Source organism: Homalodisca vitripennis, chromosome 8, assembly GCF_021130785.1.
Source record: "Homalodisca vitripennis isolate AUS2020 chromosome 8, UT_GWSS_2.1, whole genome shotgun sequence".
Lineage (NCBI taxonomy): Eukaryota > Metazoa > Arthropoda > Insecta > Hemiptera > Cicadellidae > Homalodisca > Homalodisca vitripennis.
In genome coordinates, this window is record NC_060214.1 from 14,188,696 (window position 1) to 14,211,109 (window position 22,414).

At 33.6% G+C, this 22,414-nt stretch overlaps 1 protein-coding gene and 1 non-coding gene across 2 annotated transcripts; both read left to right on the plus strand.

Annotated features, from left to right (window-relative positions):
* Positions 1-826: 826 nt before the first annotated feature.
* On the plus strand, positions 827-900 carry Trnan-guu. The gene has a single exon. It is a non-coding gene; the product is annotated as a tRNA-Asn (tRNA).
* Positions 901-3,730: 2,830 nt separating this feature from the next.
* On the plus strand, positions 3,731-14,828 carry LOC124367329 (U6 small nuclear RNA (adenine-(43)-N(6))-methyltransferase-like). The gene is made up of 6 exons (XM_046824062.1): positions 3,731-4,122; positions 9,114-9,330; positions 10,446-10,586; positions 11,713-11,968; positions 13,160-13,433; positions 14,247-14,828. The coding sequence occupies exons 1-6, from the start codon at positions 4,018-4,020 to the stop codon at positions 14,805-14,807; spliced, it is 1,554 nt and encodes a 517-aa protein (XP_046680018.1). The 5' UTR covers positions 3,731-4,017; the 3' UTR covers positions 14,808-14,828.
* The last annotated feature ends 7,586 nt before the right edge of the window (positions 14,829-22,414 follow it).

Genomic DNA, 22,414 nt, shown 5'->3' on the forward strand with positions numbered 1-22,414 from the left:
TTTCTACAGAATTGTTTTACTCTGACCCACACAACATTTTTGAAAAGAACGCAAGATGGTGACCAACCTGTGATAAAGTTGCAACAATAGCAGTTTCTGATGTATCTGTATCAACTGTGAAAGGTACTTTAGGATCAATGCATGTTACAACAACATTTTATAAATCTTTCTTTATTAGATCTTAAAAAGCTAGAAATGCTTCTTGGTATAAAGGATAGCGGAAGGACTTATCTAACATTCTAATGTCTTAGGAAAGCAGCGTCCATTAAGGAAACAGTTTTCTCAGAGCCTCCATCTGATTAGGATCTGGTTTAATAGCACTATTAGCATTCAAGTACCCCAATATATTTACATCTTAGATTTTATAGCAACAGGTTTACAACCAGGTTTTAGATTAGTAAATAATGAAGCAGGGGTAACAGCTCTAACTGCTACATTACAAAGTGTCGGTGGAACTTTGTTGCCTCCAAATGTCAGTTTCACACTAGCTTGTTTCTTCAGTATATGGTGGCTAATAATTACATCAGAACAAACACACACACACACACAATTTATTCATTAAAATATATATATATATATATATATATATATATATATATATATATATATATATATATATATATATTTAACTGAGAATACATACTGTACTATACATTGATATATTAATCTCTAACAGAAAAAGGACACTGATTACTTACCCAGCTATAAGATTATTTATATACATTAAAACTCCACGCGCGTGCGTGTGTTTTTGTGTGAGTGATATAAAAAATGTGGATACAATACATTTACAAGACATAGCAATATTTCAACGGTACTCTCAGAAGCCTCCGTGGCGCAATCGGCTAGCGCGTTCGGCTGTTAACCGAAAGGTTGGTGGTTCGAGCCCACCCGGGGGCGTAAGATTTTGCAGCTTTTATAGTCATTCGTCCAAGAGTTACTAGCAACACTGCGCTTAAAATATTTCATACCAAACTTGTTTAGTATTATATTTTTTAGTTTGAGACATAAAGTGTTTTTAATTATGAGTACCTATTTAATTCTTTAATTATTATTCCTAAAATTAAAATAGGTATTAATTTGGTTATTTTATAATGATTTTAAAACGATATATATAGCACGTTAAATATATATATATATATATATATATATATATATATATATATATATATATATATATATAAAATTTAAGGTTAAATACTCAATAGTATAAAAAAAGAATACATTAAAGAGTATTTTATATAAAATCTCTTTACTATTTTATTTTATTTTTTAAGGCAATTCTAAATTATTTACTAATTTAACTTCAAATGAAGATACTAAGATGACGTACAATATTATATTACATAATGTAATGATGGCGCTTTTACTACTGTAAACACACGATGAGATAGTTCAAAAATAATACAATTCTCAAATTATAAAATAATTATTTTACTTGTAATATTAACAAAAGATTATACACTTAAGGGATATTAATTATAAGGATAATTAAACAGAAATATAAATCGCAGAACATATTAAACAATTATGGTATATTTAACAATTATTTATAGTTATTTAACAAATTTTCAGCGGAAAGTATAAAGTTAATGTTTTTATTCTACTGCAATTATCCATGCGTTTTCTGCGACACAACCTTTGGTTACAGTTGATTACACACAGAATGTTACAGTTGATTTTTAAATACACTATGTAATAAGCAAATATATTCATACATTTCGTTATTTTAAATTTTGTTACCATTGGGGTCCATTGTCATTTCTCAGTGAACTATTTAGTTTGCTAACAATAATGTCTTCTCATCTCTGATAGTCATCGCTGGTGCCCTCGACAACCGCGCAGTTAGCTATATAAGTGTACTAATCAAAATGTCCTCTCCGATCTTATTGACACCTCTGGTGTCCACTTATGTCTTTTTCTATAGGCCTGATGGGCACCTTAGTTGACCAAATGTATCTTTTTGTAGTTGACATTTAATTATACTATTATGTATTATAGTGCTGAGACTTTGTATGTAAGAACTATATTATAGGAAGGTTCATTTTCTTAGGTAGTACTGCAAGGCCGAAATTTCGCGTGTACATAATGTAAACAAATAGCCTATCATATGTGTGTTGCGCTGAATAAGTTGGGCGTAGTAGTTTTGTTTGTTAATCAAGTTATATTTGATTTAGTTTAGTACTAAGTTCGTTATGGTTTTATTTATTAAGTGTGTATTTTTAATGTAGTTGATTAATACTTAACACGAGTAATATATTTAATTACTTAGATAAATTTAATGATATAAGAGACGTATTGTAAGAGTATGATGGTACTAGTGTATCAGATCATCAGTTGATGTTTCATCTAATGTAGGTCAAAGACTTTGAAATGAAATTTGTAATGACAATGAATTGAGAAATAGTGTCGAAGAGAAGGACTATAGTGAAGTACCTACTGGAAGTTTTATTGCATTGCACTGTTTGCAGTTACCTTACAGCAGGAAGAACCCGAAAAGGGAGCAAATATTATCGCAAAACCTATTTAAATGAGCCAGGTCTCTGTGTGAATACATGTTTTGAGAAGTAGGTACCATACTGAAAAGAACTCTAAAGATTAAATTTGTTATGAAAAAATAAGAATGGTTTTCTGATAGTAACTTTTTTGTTATTTTCTTCAATCAATATTTCATTTATGAAGTATGGATTATTAAATAGTATGTACATTTTATTGTTCTTCAATTTATTAGGTCATAGATAACAATTAAATGTTAGTACACATATGGTCTTTAATCTTTTAATAAACCAAGGCCATTATTACATTGCTAGAATTCCTCTAAAACAGGCTTACAGCTTAGAGCTTAGGTAGCGTAAAGTAGGAAAGATGGTAGCAGAGCGGACTGTGCACAGCCAAGGACCCCAGGAGTGGCCATCAGACCTGATATATTTTCATTAGTAAACTTTTAGAGAGTTGATGAAGATAGAAGTGGGCCCCAATAGTGGCCATGAGACCTGAGAGGACAGTTATTAAAATGCTCAACAGATCGTAAAGGGGGTCAATTTATTTTTATCTTCTTTGATAAATGTTGTCTTTGCGATAAAGGGTACTTATTATTATATTATGGGGTTCAATCTTGAAATGAAGAATTTAATGTACCGTTTATGTTTTAATACGGAAATTCTCTTTAATAATAAAAGTATTGTTCATTCTAATTAATTGTAAAATAATTAAATGATACAATTTTAACATTATAAACGAATATAAGTGTAGTTTCACTTCTTAGAGATGTTTTTTTTCAATTTGTACTTCTATTTATAAATAGAAAATTTCGTACACACAAATTACCTATCCTTTTAATGTCGTGCTTTGCTTGTTGACGGAGCAATTTAAAACTATATTTTCTAACAAATAATTATTCTTTATGTTTTATATCTTTATCTATTAAAGCAATTATTTGACAAGGGATAAAAGAAATATTACGTTAGAAGTCTTACTAGATAATTTATGTGTGTATATATTACTGAGAACAGAGATATAATTATTAGCGGTGAAGTATCTCCACATTTAATTTTCTGATGTAAAATGCGTATTAATTTATATTACAAAAATTCAAGAAAGTTATTGTCAGAGAATCACACAATCACTTGTCACTGAAATTACATGGCAGTGCATCTCAGGGTTTCATGGCGTCACAAAGCCCTCTTTTTATAGATAAACTGAAAAAAAAAGAATTTGTTGTATCGTCTGGTCGGCGCAATGCGACGTCTGACGTTCGTAAATAATTATTTTGAGGTTAAAAAATTGATGACTTTTGTCTAGTGGCTACTTAGTGCTAATAAGATGTGATATATTATGGTGGATTATCAGTTCAGTAACATAGATTACAGATTTAATAGTTCTCTCTTAATCTGAATGTTTACTTCCCTAATATTAGTTTCAATTTGTGTTGACATCGAGGTCTTAGATCAAGAGAACTTAGGTTAGATTAAAATCAGAATTTTCATTTCATGTTGAACGTAATTTGTTTTCTAAAAAATGTCTCTAAACAAATTTATGCATCCCAGAAACGTGTATAGAAAACCTCCAGACTTCAAAGCTCTTGCAATAAAGTATCCAGAATTCAGAAAATATGCCAAACAGGTAACAACTCAGTAGGAGGTTAGGTAATTCATTTTGTTAATATTTCCAAGTCCCACTTTACATGAGTTGCTGATTTTTTTAGTGGAGATGCTTAAAAATATGAGGTTAAGAATGTTATTTTGTTCATGAAGCTAATGCTGGGTATAATATATTAGGATAAATGTCAAATTATGGCTGAAATGGTAAAATAACGTAAACTAGGGCTCTTTGTTCCACTTTTGAGTATGTTGTGTTTTCATTTAAAGAAATGCATATAAAATAATAGATATAAAAGGGAGGAAAGCCTAAATAATAACATGAATTGCAAGAAAAAGCCCTGGCCATCAGTGCGGGCTTCAGCGCCACCATGCAATAGTGGCAAAAAAAAGGAAAACATCCTTGAGATAAGTTACTACCTAAATTCTTTCTCAGGTCATGTAACTGCTCCTTTCCACCCTATCTAAAATTCCTTAACCATGACATTAGAATAACCATTCCATAACTTAATATGACATTAGAAAAGTAGCCTACCCGGAGGCCAATCAGAAAAAACAGTGAATTGAAATAATAAAATTTCTTACAATAAAAATAAAATAATAAAAAAATAAAAATATTAGAAAACTTACAAAATATGCAATGAGGATATGTAAGAAGATACAACTTCTTGGCTGCTCTGGGAATTTTGTGTAAAACAAAACAACAAAATAATAGTGTATCCTCAGCTAGAGGACAATACAATAGCTACCACATCTATCACACAAAGAAACCCCCGTTCAAAACTCCATGACACACTAAAAACAAAACAATTTCTGAATTATTGTTCATTGCAGTGCTGTCAAAAAACTTAAGAGAACACATACTACACTTATTTATCACTTCACCACACATTGGAGGTGACTAAAATGGAAGTGGAGAAAAGTAATTGGTAAATCTTAAGCTCAGCGACTACCGCTCCGATCGCCGTAATTTTTTGCATTCTAACACAGGTTAATGTAATTTCACCGAAAAAAATAGTCCCGATTATCGCCGTAGCCGTTTACTCCCCCCCCAAAAAAAATTTTTTGGAAAAAATAAAATTAAAAAAACCTGACTGACAGTGCATTTATTCGGTTTTTTTTTTTGTGTTATTAGTTCGTAGGGCACGTAATTTCACCGAAAAAAGTAGTCCCGATTATCGCTGTAGCCGTTTACTCCCCCCCCCAAAAAAATTTTGGTAAAAATAAAATTTGAAAAACCTGACTGACAATGCATTTATTCGTTTTTTTGGTGTTATTAGTTCGTAGGGTAGTAGTCCATGTACGCTACTAATTCTAGTATAAACTCGTCTTATCTTATCAGTAATAAACGCGCGCCGCTTATCTTTTGCCTGTAATGAAATCTGCGTTAGTTCTGTCTGAGTGTTGTGTGTGTAAGCAGTCATGCGTGATCTGGGCTTGGACTTTGCAAGCTCGAGTTAATTTTTTTTCTAAAAGAGCAAGCAGCGCGAAGCGCTGCGCAGCGGGCAAGCATCACGTGATCTGAATTTTGAATAGGCAAGCTAGGGTCTTTTTAGCGTGTGACAAGAACCATCGCAAGCCATGTCAATAACTTCACTAATTATTCCTTGTCCATGTGGGTTTGTTTGTGTACGTCTGGCGGTCAATCGAAGCCGTCCTATAGGTCACGTGACCCGTGCGGCCAATCGGAAACCTTCCTGTTTGTCACGTGGCTACTGTCAATTCATCAAAACGTCCATGGTCGGCCATTGTTTTTAGTTTGATAGTCGAAAATCTTGTTATTTATGTGTTTTGTATTGCCAACATTGTACTGCCGTAAAACTGGTTTTTATATGTTAGGGATAATCGGGACTATTTTTTTCGGTGAAATTACGTTAACCTGTGTTAGAATGCAAAAAAATTACGGCGATCGGAGCGGTAGTCGCTGATCTTAATATTTACCAAGTAATTCACCATAGTTTTATAGATAACTGTTTTTCTGAACAAGATTGATTATAGTATCTAAAAATGAATTTTTACTGGTAAAATCAAAAACTTCAAAGAAGATGTATCCAGTTGTTGTTTAACACATCCTATAGAAGTTTATAGTCTGTAGTACCTAGAAAAGGTGTATGGGCCTATAACACCCAGGCTGTAGGTAAGTTATGTGACCTAGAAAATATTTACATGGTTGTAAATATATGGTTCGACTGGAGCAAAGTAACTCCCCACTTCTGAGTAAAATCTAACTAAAAATTTGTTTTTATATTCAAATACAGTTAAACTAATTTTAATGTGCAAAACAGTTACATAGATTAATTTATCATTATGTATAAAGCTATAGAATATAAGTTTGCTTATATTTAGAGTTACATTGAATAACATTTTTGAAGGTTGACACAGCTTCAAAGCAGCTTATAGTGAAAAAAAAATCGCCAAAGACCAGGAAACGATTCCTAAATCTACGCAGAGGCGCTACCCATTGGTGAAACCTGGAACTAAATGGTTATGTTTTAATGACCTGGCACCAAACATTTTTCAGGAATGGAGCAAAGTAACACTCTCAGGGGCAAAGTAGCTCCAGTTTACGGTACGAGTTTCGTATTATCAACCTGTTCCTATCATCCTCATGAACAAAACAATATCAGGTTTTAAGGGGTGGATATGAAAAATAACAGAGTTGTAGAACATTAAAAGTGGACCTACTTTTCTCACACGGAGCAATATTGTACAGATGCGCAGGGCGTTACGTGAACTTGTTGTGACCTTGAGTCAACCTCGTATTAGTTTCTGATGACGTCAACAGTTGCACCATCTTTGGATGCGCAAATTAACAATAATACTGAATTCAACGTTTGTGTTGATTTAGACCTTCCGAGATTAAAACTTGAGTGCCCTTATTTATGTTATTATATTATTATGAACAAGTTTAATTCATGTTGTAATTTATTACCTGCAACCCCTGTGATGGCACTGTTGTACCGAAACATGTAGATTTTATATGCACCACAAATTACTGATATTCGACGGAGGATTGGAACCCATTATTAGTTAGATATAATGGGTTTTGCTACTCAGGATACTCAAAATTTATTATGGTGGTGGAGAGACTTATATTTATTTTCAGTTGCAAGATAATATAACACAAAAGGTTCCTGCTATTACATATATTTGATGTTTAGCTGAAAAATATTGTTTAGACTATGGCAGGTACTATCTCGATGGATGATTTTCACTTCCATGAAAATATAGACCAGTTGTGTCTTAGCCAGGAACGTTTCAGTTGTAAAGTTTAATCTTCTGCTCTGACTGGGATGGTACTTGAAGAAAGAGCAAAGCTCTCAATCTTCAACTGAGTACGCTTAGAATGCTATCAAAAATTCCATGAGCTCGCCAGCTAGAAACTTTCTCAACCTACTACTTGAGGCAGTAGCATCTGTGTCAAATGAATGTTGGACAAAAATTGACAAAGAGATCTTGTCTACTGTCTGAGAAATATGACAATTTTGGAGTTACATAAGCAGATCAGCGGGTTCACTTTGTCAGAACATGCTACTCCAACATTTGTGGTTCATGCCACCTGGGGAAGGAAGAACCTTTCTTGTCTGGTCATGCTCGAGTGGTTCTCTTGATAAATAGAGAGGGTTTTATCCATAATCTGAGTTGAGCAGCTCCTCAGAGTTAAAACGGATTGTTGCTTTTAAAAGCCATGCCGCCTGCCACTTATCATGGCTGCTAAAGCATAGTGGGTATCACCATTGTGCCACTCACTTCGGCCTCGTTGGGAAACCTTTGGAGTAGACATTTGGCTTAGTGAAGCATTTTCGTCTCTTCAGACACAAATGGACAACAGATTTAAACTCTCACTGTGTTATAGCGTACCCATTTGAAGATTGAGACCTTTGCTCTCTCTTCGAGTACTATCAAAGCCAGTGTAGGAGACAAAACTAATGTTTCTCGTTTGTAGCCATCAGAGTAAGTAGATTTGCAAAGCCAAACAATCAAATGGTTAAAGCATTGAGAATTATAATGTAAAGTATCCAAACATTGTTAGGGCCGTTTTACTGTGTTATGACAACCTTTATTCCCATATTTAAACAATGAAAGAAGTGTACAAAGTACATCATTTCTACATAATAAATTCAAATAATAACATTTATTTTCAACAAGAGCTCCAACAAATAAACTACTAATCTGAGAAAAAAATCAACATCAATGAAGAGACTGAAAATTGTAGTAGAATGGTTTTTCCCTTTTTCTTAAACTTGTGTCAAAGATATATAAATTACGATTTGTAACTACTAATCGATATATCATTTTACCCACTATCCAATGAAATGATTACTTTTGTCGAAACACTCTATGGTTTACTACACAAAGTGACAATTCCACAGTGATGGTCACCAGTTCTTTAGTTAACTTCCGTTGTTTTAGTTGCTACAGACTGGTAAGTTTTAATTACCAACTGCTTCATAATTTAGGTGTGAATGGTACTATCTTGTGCGTTCTAATTCACTTACTGACAAAGACAGCTGAAAAGGATGAGTTACTCGAAAGGCACGTCTGATTGTATAAGCCGTGTGTACGATGTCTGCAGTCACATGGCAACAAAAAAGAATAAGCATTATAAGAAAGAACACTTAAATATATCAACTCATCAAAAGGGAGCTGTTTTAGAAGATTTGTTCTGATTCTCAACCACCTCCTCTTACAATAAGAATAAAGTGATACAATGGCGTATTGAAGGATCTGATGGAATGTAAAGAAAAATGTCATATGATTCTATTTAGTTCATTTACAAATTTGTTTATTGCGTGATTTTTTTGTGTTGAAATCATGGGTATCCATCCATAGGACCAATGTAAAATAGTAGGAATATTTTTTAGCTTTAATTTTGACCTTTTGACCACCAAGTCTTTATGCCCTTTCTATCAAGAATCATCACAAAGGTGGACAGACGATTTTAAGGAGAACCTGTTGGACCCTTAACTTTTAAAGAAGCACCTTGTACAAAACTATGTTAAATTTGTGTTTCAGGAAATATCAGGAAAGGTTTCTATTGACTTCAAGAACAAAGAATCGTTACGAGCCCTTACATCAACTTTGCTCAAGGAGGATTTTGGTCTAGATGTGGAGATCCCTCTGAATCGGCTAATCCCAACTCTCCCGCTACGTTTGAATTACTTGTTGTGGATCGAGGATATTCTGGCAGCCAATCGTAAAACATCAGATATTGTAAAGGGAATAGATATTGGTGAGTAATGTATTAATGAAGAGTTGTAAGCAAATGGCTTAAAGAAGAGGCATTTTACTCTGTGAATGAATATTTGGCCTTTGATATTAATGCCTTAAGTTTTTAATTTTATCTAGTAAAGTTTTAACTTTTGTTTTATAGTTTTAGATTTTAAGTTTTAACCACCTGATTTACATATTTATTTTAAATATTTATATTGTTACAATTTTCATTAGGTTTTAATTGTATATGTTCTTTGAGTTTCTTGTTCAATTTGTGTTTTTAATTTTTTTACCATACAATGCTTTCATTATTTCATAGATAATTTCCTACAACCACTCTCTATTTATACCAGTTAATAGTTTTGTAAATTCTTATGTCTTTTACAACGTTCGTGTATTTTTAAAATAAGTCTCTAGTCTAAAATTATTATTTTTTTTAAGTATTACTGCCCAATAGTTTGACAAAGTCTATTGTAACGTTATGTTACTTGATGACTAATAAAGACATTTTGAATCTTAATTAAATTTAATCTTCCGTTTAATAGATGAAATCAAGATACAAGATATATTTAAATTTAATGAGTTTCAATTTACGTCTAACATCTTTTTTAGAACTTAGTTGTGAATTCATTTCTATTTTGATGTCAGTATAAATGAAATCTTACATTATACTAGGCATATTCAGAAAGTAAGTGAACTGAGGCTCTTACCGCTGGAGGGATATTTTGTTCGACATGTTGGCTACAGTACCATGTTACTTGTAGCCTGAATCTTCCCCTCCGCAACGAGACTGGTTCGAGGTAAGTATATGTTGAGAACTGTCAATGCGACAATAAGCTTAATGAAAAACGTCAACACAATCTTCCGCCATGTGAATACGCGGCGTCACACTTACTCATACGATTCATTGCTTTGTCACCATATGCAGTTTTTATCTCATTATAAACTCCAACTGGAATTTATCCATTCCAAATAAGATAACAGGTGATGTTGGTTGCTTCCTCTGGCCATGAGACCTCAGTACACTGACTTTCTGGATATGCCTCGTATTTGATATTTTCTGTTGGACATCGTTGTTGAGAACTTTAATAAGTTTGTATTTATGTTTAACATCGCTCTGTGTATTTCTGTTAGGATGTGGAGCAAGCTGTGTGTACCCGTTGTTAGCCGCTAAACATTTCCAATGGCAGATGTTGGGCACGGAAGTGGACGAGGAGAGTGTTTTGATCGCATCAAACAACGTAACGAGAAACGGTCTGAGTGATAGAATAACAAGTAAGCTTACTTCTCACTGCTTTGGAATCAAATATTTGCATCGATTTTAAAATGTAGAACAGGTTTTATTTTATCTTAGGGTAAAATTATTGGAAACGGTGTGTTTGGAATTTATTGAAAACAATACTCTACCTTGCTACGACAGCGTAACCTTCTTTGTTCACAGTTCATCATCGACGATGGTAATTTGAAGTAGAGTAAAGTAAAGAATGTCTTATTTTACCAGGCGAAGTTAGGGCTAAGAAGCCCTCTCTAACATTTAACCTGGGGACCAACGGCTTAAAGGTGACTTCCGAACCACCACCAATGGCTGGGCAGGCGGGCCGCTTGCAAGGACAGGATGACTCAGCGGTCACCTATCCAAGCAGCGGCCTGCTCGAAGTTGCTTGATCTGGTTATCTTGCGATAACCGCAGTACCAGCTACACTGCGCCATTGGCTGAAAGTTCTAAGTTCTCTAAAGCCATTCATGAAGTGGCTATAGTTGATTTGATTGATATACAATAACAGGATTACAGCATGCCTTTGTTAATTGTTGAACTAAAAGAAACACAAGATTTCAAGGCCTCGAATCTGCTTTCCTGGTCAGGTGCCAAATTAATTTTTAAAGTGGTGATGTTTGGTCAAGAGATAAATTCCGGAAGTAAAAAAAAAGGATTCTAATTGAATTATTCAACTGGTGTAGAAAGTAAAAATTTATTGTACACAAAATGACTACCTGCAAATGCTCATTTTCAAATTTAAATAGAAGCTATGTACAATAACTTTGGTGTTATAATTTCTTTTTGGTTTCTGCCTCTATACATCAAATTCTCTGAGTGTCTAATTTACAAATCAGTTTTCAAAATTAAATTGGTTGAAAATTAAGGGAAAAAAGAGGAAAATAAATTTGCCTTATTTTGGGGCTGCTGGCACGTTTAGCCTTAATTATCATCAATCGTCATTGCATCTTTGGACTTAATAGCGAACAAAAAAACAGGTTAAAATGTTCCATCACATATTTTTATTTATAAAATTATTTTACTAGTAATAAACTTATTGTATATCTGTTTTGAAAATTAGTCTCATCGTAGAGTTTTAATTCAATGACTTATAATAGTATTAGAAGTGATTAGTTTTATTTTCAGTCCAGAAAACTCCAGAAAGAACGATGCTGGATGGTGTGCTGGAGGCTGACACTGTGTACGACTTCTGTGTTTGTAATCCTCCGTTCTTCAGTTCTGAGGAGGAGCTGGAACCACAGAATGTGGCAAGGTCACCCTCCCGACCACCTCCCCGCAACGCCATGACAGGAGCCTCCTGGGAGTTAGTGACGCCTGGTGGTGAAGTGGCCTTCGTCGAAAGCATTATACAAGACAGTCTCAAGCTGAAGGATAAAGTTAGGTACGCATCATTGAATTGTTCTTTACATATTATAATTGAGTATCTTGTTCTCACAGTACACCTCCAGCACAGCTCATGGTCTAATTTGGAGTCTAAGGTAATGAAGTGAAATGAAAAATGTCTATTTATAGATGTGAAATTAAGACTAAAAAGTTCTCTCTTCCACTTGACCTCTAAACACAGATAAAGAAAATAAAATCAAACCATTCCTATTACAATATCGTAACGGGCATGTAAAACTAAATTTATTACGTTTAATAATTAATTACTATACAACATAAAAATTTAAATTTTAAAATTAAAAATTGATTATATTAATTAAACTCTAACAAAACTATCTTTAATACAATAATCAACTAATAGAATTATAACATCCTTATCAGCTGTCATTCTCCATTCACTCAGGTTACATGCAGTTACCCCAAGTGCGACCACAAGAACCACCAACCATCACTCTCCGAGTTAGCAGATAGGAGGCCTTAACTTTAGCCCCAAAGCGATGGAGCTTGTCAATAAATCTGATATTATCTGGGAGAACGTTCCACAATCGACATGCGGAAACAGTGGAAAGATTTATTATATAAAGCTGTCTGATGATTTGGAATTGATAATAAAAATGCACCCCTGCGAGTTCTACGATTCAACACAATGGCTTCAAAGCAATACCTAGTGTCACAGTAAAGAAGCTTTATGGTATTTGAAAATGGCACTTTCCATTATCAAATCACCAGCTAGACGTCAAAGATCAGTCCAGCATTTTTAACACAGATTTACTGTACTGTGTTAAAACCCTTATAAGTATTATCTCACGAGATTTATATTTTGTGTGATCTTAAGATTACAGTTCAGTTGAAAATATGATTTTCATTTCCTCAGTACACTATTTTAATATAATCAACACTCATTTCCTCTTTGTGAAGTAATATAGTATTAACAATGAGGATAATATTGGTGTAAAACGATTTTATATCAGTACAAAATAATTATGTTCAAATGCATGTGTGTGTGTACTTGCAGACTATAACAATATATTGATCAGTATTAGAATATAAGTTCAGGAATGTGCGAGCAAAGCAAGCCAGAATTTGATAAGCAGTGAGCTTGACCCTTGGTTTATTTTTTAAAAAGAAATTTCATTTTGATATTTTAATATTTGCTCACTAAAAGCTAAGTTTGATGTTTTTGTCACAGAGTGTACAGTGTGATGTTGGGTCACAAGACGAGTGTAGGGAAGATTTTGGCAGCACTCAAAAAGCCAGAGGTGCAAAAAGTAACGAGTTACAAGTTCTGTCAGGGACGCACCACCAGGTGGGGCATAGCGTGGACGCTGACACCTTCGGTGACCTTGCCTGCGGTCAAACAGCAACCGTTACAGAAGCCCAAGAGCCTTCCCTTCTCTCACATGTTCGACACGGACATGAAGCAGACTCTGGAAGTGCTGCGCCAGCTCATGGTGAAGTTACAGGTGAGTACAATACAACGAAAACTTAGAAGAATTTGGTGATATGGCATTTTCCACAGGTTTTGCGCAATAACAAAGTAAATAAACTCCAGTATTGATTAGAAAGTAACAAACTTTTGCAGTTCAATAACAGTACACAATGTTATTCAAGTTTTTATAGATATACTATCTCTGTTTTACTTTCAGTTCTCATGTACTTTACTTTCAAGTTTTCCTTCACTTTACAATTGTCATGGTTCAAACATACATCACTGTTGACGTTTTGAGTGGTCTACAGATTTATTTTCATAACTGCTAAATTTTAAATATATCTCAGAATATCAGCTTGTTTGGGTTGTTTAATTTGGCATGTATCTTGCTCCATCTTGCCTACTATAATAGGGACTATATTTCACGTAAACACAGTATGAAATGAAAATAACATAGTAGATATTTTGTAATATTAGTTGTTGTGGCATGTGGTATGTCTTGAGTATTGGAATATTAATTGTCTATAAATAAAACGCTTTAGTAACCTTTTAGTAAAAACTTGTATTCTAATTTGCACTATACTATTACCAAAACTGTATATTATAAGTTGAAGCACTACTAAAGTGATATGGTATACAGAGAGCTGCTGCCAAAGTTACCAGTTTCATTTAAAGACTAATTAATATTCCAATACTCAAAGCATAACCGCACGTGTCGTAATATTTGTAATATTGAATTAATAAATAAATTATGCTATTAATACATAAAAACATTTTCCTCGGGAAATTTCTGTGTAAAATATTAAGTAGTAAAGTTACATTTTGCTGAAATTAAGGAATTTTTCAGATTACCTATTCCGTTCGGAAAAACAGCGATGAGATTTGCGGAATGGAGATCACTGCACTGGCAAACACTTGGACTAACTCTAGGAGGAAAAGACGTGAGGAAAAGAGAAAGCAAGCAGTGAGTAAAAGTGAGAACAATAATACGGAATTGAAACCAGAGGACAGCCAAAGTGTAGGTCCTGAGGTTTGTGAAAATGAGAGGGAAGAAATTGAAGAAAAAGTCCAAATAGATGTCTGTGATAAGATTAGTGAAAATGGTTCTCCGAAATCAGAAGAAGTTGAGAGAAATCCAGATCTTGTGACAGAAAATGAGATTGCTAGAGTTGGAACCAAACGTACCTGTGATGAAGATGCAAAGTGTTCAAATAATCCAAAACGAGTGAAGGTGGAAAATTCCAAAGCAGCATCTAAAACGGAGCCTTATTTCATTGGTTTGTTGTTACTAGAACAGAAGTCCTTTGGAACAGAGATGGAACTGTCCTGGATAAGAGGATCAGGCGGACGAGATTCTGCACATCAGTTATTGCAGTACTTCAAAAATAACATAAAATGTTATGAATAAAAATCTTTTTTTACCCATTCATTTGTGTTATTTCATGTTGACAAACTTAAACACGTTCTAGTTCAAATCTTTTGTTATTTTATGGGTACAAGTTAATCCAAACTAATTACTTGTACATATTACAGCATACACGTAAAAAAGAATAGTATATAATCATGATATTGACACATTGTAGTAGTGTAATTATACTTTTTTCAATATAAATTTTGATTACAAAAAGAGAAGGTCATCTTGCTTAAATCCTTGCACCAATTTCAAGAATCAAAATCTTTCAGTGGTGTAACTAAGACAACTTTGGGAGGGATGAGTTTGAATGAAGAGCATACCACAGTTGAAATATGGAATAAACCTAAATTTAAATAAATTAGATATGCAAAATTCAATCTTGTACATTTAACTGGTGTATTTCAAACAAGTTGGATTGCTGTTACATGTATATTTTAAAACATTATTGGCTTTTGGGTTTGGTTCTAACCCTCCTATCCACTCCCTGAACTGAGTGCAGCTGATTTGGTGGTCCTTGAGCAGATTCAATATTTGCTTTAATTTCCAAAAGTGCTCTTACCAAACAGTCTTAATCCAAGATGCTGTGGTATAATTAGATGTATCCATCTCACTTGCTCAAAACAGTTGAATTATGAGTCTTATAGCAAGTTTTAAACAGACAACGAGGTAAAACAGAAATTTTTTACAAAGGTTAAGGTTCTAAAGTCAAATGTTCTTAAAGCCATTGGTAATAATTCATTTGATCAGGTTGATAGCCGACGAATTAATTGAAACTTTTAAATGCACAGTAATCCAGTTCCATTGAATTAGATTTTATAAAACAAAGACCCATTTGAAGTTTAATTCAAGTTAACATAAAACCATTCACTAGGAAAATATTAAAGCAGTATCATTATGATGTCAGTCACATTACTCCGTCAAGGGAAAATTTATCACTGTTGAGACCTTATATCCGCAAACGATTTAGTATCCCTCTACACATCTAACCAATTACAAAACGTCTAACCATTTAATTAGTGTTCACTCTGTGGGTATAGTTCACGTTGAAGTGAAGTTTTTTTATCTCATTTAAGCCTCAGCGTCAGCTATGCCGGCTTCGAAGTGCACTGGTTTTTATTTTCAACGTACATGATTGGACCTCCCCGGGATTTGAACCCGTGATCTCTCGGTTAGAGAGCCGAGACTCTAACCATTAGCCTACGGAAGAGGACGAAGTGATGTTAATGAGAAGGAAATTTTGACAGAAACAATGACAAGTAGGAACTTCCCAGTCATAGACATCCAAAGAAATCAAAGACATATATTTTGACCGTCACCTATTTTGCAAAGTGGCATGTGAATGGGACTGCCTCCCAGAAACTTCTACTAAATGATGTCAGAATTAGAGCAGAACTGTATATAATGTCAGTAAAACAACAAAGCTAGAATTAGTAGAGGTTTGGAAACCTGCATAACAGCAATTCCAAATACTCTCCTGTATCTATTAGGCAAAAGTATTATTAAAGATAGAATGAGTTTAAGAAAGTAAGATTGTTATACTGCTAGCAAAGTATTCCCCACAATGTATAAAAAATCGTTTCTCAAGTAGAAAAACATGCTCTGAGGAAGTTCTTTTCAGTACATCCGTTAACAGTGACATTTTCCCAGTCTCCCAACTCCAGTTCAAAATGTGGCTAGTCCCAGATGTCAAATTTTGACACAAAACAGAGTTTTACCAATGAAAAATCTATAAATCTAACGAATTAAATTAATCATACACTCACTTCAGTACATGCGTAATTACTAAGCTTGGGAATTCCAGCCTGTACATTTACAACATAAAACAACAGTTAAAGGCAACTCCGTACACCAAAGGATTCATACTAGAGCTATAAAAGGGGCTTATTTAAGTGAGGAAGAGTTAGTAAACACTAGAATTGAAGAAATTCGGAAAATACAAAGTGCCAATCCCACAGCCGCATACAAAAACTGGATGATTTATTGAGTGCCCCGTGCTCTAACATGAACAATAAACCAATCCTTCTGGATATGAAATGCAAACCCATAGTTCTATGGGGAGTTTAAACAAAAGCAATCTAAACCATACTTGCTCAAGAAAAGCATGTTAAGTAAACTACTATTCCTTACTTCCCTATACACGATTGTATACTATTGAAAATATTATAAAACTAATTAGTAGGCAATATAATGTTATACAACCTATTACAGTTAAATAGTCATATTGTCTTTCATTTATTAAATTAAATGCAAGATTGTAATCTAAAAATATTTCAGTGGAATGCAGGTCCATTGCACCTGAACTTGTGCAATTTTTCTCAACATAGAGAATTCATGTGGTTATCATATAAGAAACTTGGTTAACTAGTCATTACTCTTATATGATATAAAATATAGCCTCTTAAGAGTAGACAGAGATGCAGACTATAGTTGAATAGCTATTTTAATTCATAAAGCTGCATCTTAAGAAATTGTTAAAGAAATAAATACTGAATCAACTTTTATACTCTTAAGTATAATAACGACTAATCTGAAAGATTTCATTAAAATTATGAATTTTTATATCACTAATAAGATTAACAGTACGTTTGGTTTGAAAACATAGTTTCAAATGATAAGAGATATACTAGTACTATCATATTATGTGGACACTTTAATAAGCGCCATCCCAGATAATCCCACAACGACTCCAAACTTTTTTCATCAGCAAAGTGTATTACGCCATCAAAAGTAGAAAATTTGTTCTCTCTTGTAAGCCTCAGCTCTTTGCTATGCTGGCTTGTCTGAGTCACTTTGGCTATTATTCCTGTTCTGATGCGGCCTCCACGGGATTTAAAACTATTGAAAGATGTAAACATAGAATGTCAAGAATTACAGAAAAACAATGAAATAAAACTTTTGATTTTATTGTAATACATTGTAAACAACACGTCATCTCCCCTGAGCTTAGAGCTACTCTCAATAAAAATTCTGTTCCTTAGCTCGTCTTTACTTTCTCAATGGATATCCGCCTGCATACATTTTCCAAGAGTTCCTAATCTTCTTCTTACGTTTCTGGATTTCCACGTAACTTTCCCGCTACGCATTTCAGAACAGTAATTTGATCTATATAAATGTTGCATGGCAGCTTGATTTCTTTCTTCTTCAATGTTTTCTTTGTCAAGACTATTTTCTTGTCAGACTAAATCCAACTGGCATCGTTACTTTTGTAAATAAAACTTACGTCATTACTTTCGACCTAAGAAAAACTCTGTGAATGATACATCTGTTCCACACGAGTTGAAAATCTGTTCTTGGAAATGACGTTATTCAAGCCTGATTCTAAATCCTTTGGTGTCTCTTCATGGCATAGCATTCTTTTAAGAGTTTTTGTTGTTCCTAGATACCCCTCTACTTGCTCATTTAACGAATGACGATTGGCTAGAATATGAATATAGTTTATGTAAATATATGTTCTTTTCTAATCTGTATATTTACAGAAAGTTGAAAAGTCTGAAGAAGTGAAACATATGCCATTCTCAGATACGATAATTGTAGGAATATTTTATCGTCAAATTATGAGTTTTAATTTTTTTACCGTTGTTGATTTAGTCATGTTATTAATTGTGACTATTTTTGTCAATGTTGAAAAGCGTCAACAAAGATCAGAAAATATTTACCCAGAAAAGGAGCAACAAAATCCACAAGAGTTCGGGTCCAAGGTGACTTGCAGTGTGGCTAAGTGCCAAGGAACTTTCTCTGTTGTTGCCAAGCAAGACTGTGAGACACACCTCGGATCTATCGATGTTAGGCCACCATACGTATTCATAAGGGAGAGATTTCATATTTACTATTCTCTGATGCGTATCGTGAAGATCGTCCAACATTTTATGTAAAAGTCTCTCCAGAATGACAGTTCTTACTTCCAAAATGATACACCTTTATGTAAGGTTGGTCTGTTTTTCTTTTATGCATAGGCTTTAATTTCAGGTTAAATATCAGATAGTTGGGCTGCAATTCACTAAGAATAATATCTTTCTCGGCTTCGTCACTCATTTTTTGTAACTGAAAGAAAAGACCTGCTTCCTAAAAATAATAGATTGTTTACAGTATCGAAACGTTCATTAGTCTCATCAAATTCTTGGTCTTCATCGATAGGTATACGACTAAGACAGTTGACCTTAGCAAATTTCGTGGTAAACACATACGCTATTTTGAAAATAAAATGAGTTATCTACAAAGCCTGCTGCTGTAGTCTGCATAAAGTAACTAAAGAGGTTCCTTTCATTGTTCCTAACGTAGACAGGAGTGGAGGGTATATCTCTGTTTATAGTAAACAATTTGGAACCCCAAAGATAAATGCGAAATTTCTTCAGCGCGTAAATGATTTCCAAGGCTTCTTCATATGGGAGTAATTTCTCTTTGTAGATGTCGAAGTCTTTGGGTAAAATGCAATTGGTTCAAATTTGACATCAAAAAGTGAAACAGGTGACGTGTGGTGTTCATTTAAAAAATTAATATTATTTTTGTTCAGACAATAAATTATAGCTCATCGTTGAACTAGCATAATATGGGTTATGTGTAAGATATAAGATCGACGTTTGTGTTAGTGAGATTAACTTGTGGTTGCCAACTATCGTTATCCATACCTAACCTCACAGACCGTTATCCAAATATTTATATTTCTAGTATTTTAGTTTTATGTTTACATTGTAACTTTCTTCTTCCATAGTTTACTTTCGTTAACCTTCTTTCATTATTTTAGAAACATTGTTATAATCTAATCCTGTCCACCCAAATTTAACCTATAGAATAGTTTATTCCGCGCACGTTTAGGCTGGACCTGAGATGTCCGAATCAGGTCCAGCCAATCCAAGCCAAATGGCTACTAATGATTTGGAGATTGAAAAAGCCGTGGAATCTATTATGAATCCAAATGACCCCATTAATATGGATTTAGATCACACTTATTGTAGTAATGCTAACATTGACAGTAAAGAGTTAAAACGGAAAAGAGATCAGGCCAATGAGGAGTATAATTCTAATAAAAATGGGTTAGCTGCCAAAACTAATGCTAAAAAAAGTTTTATCAAAAGATACTATACAGCTAAAAATAAAGGACCATATGAAATAATTATTCAACATAAAGATAAACACAAACTAAATCCATTTCAAGTGGGAAAAATAATCAAACAACACCACAATGATATAGATTTTATTACACGTGCTGGTAATAATCTATCAGTCATTTGCAAAAATTACACTGCTGCAAATAACTTAATTGATTCACATCAATTAATGAACTACAATGTTTTTGTACCCACCATCAGAATTTATTCTGTAGGAGTTTGTATATGTAGAACCTGAAGTAAGCGAGGATGAAATACTAAATGAATCTGTAAGTGAACACCCTCTAATTCAAGTTCATAGAATTAAAAGAAGGGTAAACAATAATTTGGTTGATACAAACTTTGTAAAAATAACATTTGAATCAGATAATCTTCCAGATTTTATTAAACTTAATTATGTTCGTATGAAAGTTGAAACTTTTGTTATTCCTGTTAAACAGTGCTACAGATGCTTTTCATATGGACACGTGGCTAATTCACCATGTAAAAATGATAGATTATGCAGAGATTGTGGAGACAAATTCCATTCGGAATCTGAACCTTGTTCACAACCTAAGAAATGTGTACATTGTTATGGTCCACATAGTAGTTCATTGAAGTTTTGTCCGGAGTTCAAAAGGCAGAAACTTATTAAAAACAGAATGAGCGTCAATAAGGAAGATTATTTTACTGCTAGTGCACACTATCCTATAACCTATAAAATAACAAGAGATAACCGTTTTATAAAACAATCTTATGCAGAAAAAATTAAAACAAACAATGATTCGGATTATCCAGAACTACCTGTAACTGACAATAACAAACCATCTTACTACCATCCTAATAATAGATTTTCACCTCTGAGTAATTTAGTTGAAAATGATAATAGTGCTAGTTATAGTGCCTACACATACAGAAAACCTAAATCTAAAGTAAATACCTTCAGTTATAGTAGTAACATGAACTCCAGACAAATCCCTTCAAATAGATTTGGTAACACAAACAAGCCAAATCAAGGTACAGGTTCAGACAACATCGAAGAAACATACTCTACGCTATCAACAGACAATGAAAGTAATAGAGAGCAATTAAAAACCCTTTTGCAGGATAAAATTTACGAGTTAAGGGGTAAATGCCTTAAAATTAACCTATCAAATACTAACACAGCAGCAAAAAAAAACAAATTGAAGAGATCTTCTTACCTTATAGGCATAAATAAAGATAACACAAGCAAAGGTGAAAATGTAAGACCTCCTGAAAAACCGAACAAATTAGGTATAAATAGTAAAGGCAATAGCTTTACTAAAAATAAATAAGGTCATCCTTACTTAACCTTCATCAATCTATTTTGAGATCACTGAAACTAAATTATTAAAACTAACAATATTAGCAACAATGGAAATACATAATTTAAAAGTATTTCAGTGGAATGCCAGGTCATTGAAACATAAATGGCCTGAGGTAATGCAATTCTTTTCCAATCAGGGCATTCATATTGGTGCGGTACAAGAAACTTGGCTAACCAATCATGACAAGTTGATTGACAACAATTATTATCTACTAAGACTAGACAGATTTGATGGATATGGTGGCATAGCACTAATAGTACACAAAGCCATAACTACTCAAGTAGTTAGAGAAATTAATACAGAATCTACCCAACTCCTTAGTATTACCACCACCAATTTGAAGTATCCAATTAAAATCATAAACTTGTATAGCACCAAGAAGAAAATAAACAAGGAATTTTGGTTTGAAAATTTATTTTCTGATGATAAAGGGTATACTCTAGTGTGCGGTGATTTCAATGCCCACCACCCTTTTTGGGGTTGCAATAAAGCTAACAGTAGAGGTAATGATATATACAACCATTACAATAACTCCCTATTCATACTTGCAAACTCAAATAATCCAACCACAGCTCCAGCTTTATACCATCAACAGTCTATAATAGATTTAACATTTGTTTCACCTAAGTTATACTCAACGATGCTCAGTAGGGATGTATTGCATGATCCAATGGGGAGTGATCATTTTCCAATTACAATCAGCTTTCAAATTAGTCAATTGTATTCTAACATAAATCTAAACAAGAATTATACTAGAAATGTTAAGAGAGCTAATTGGGAAGTGTATACAAACTACATAGAGCAGGTGTTAGCGGATATCCCTGACCATTCATCGGTAGATATAAATAAATTTTATAACTTAATGACGGAGGCAATAAATATGGCAACTCCTTGTGCAAGAAAGGCAAACATTGCTGAAAAGTTAGGTTTTGTTCCTAAAACTTGGTGGACTGAACAGTGTTCTCTGGCAGTTGCTCAGAGGAGGCTGTCTTTTAAAATATTTAAACAAAATATGACTGCACTTACATATAGAAATTATCAAATTGCTCAACACAAAGCTCAGGTAGTAATTCAACAAGCGAAAAAACAGGGTTGGTCTAATCTATGCAATCAGATTAGTGACAGAAAGTCATCAACCTATGCTTGGAAAATTATTAACAAACTAAGG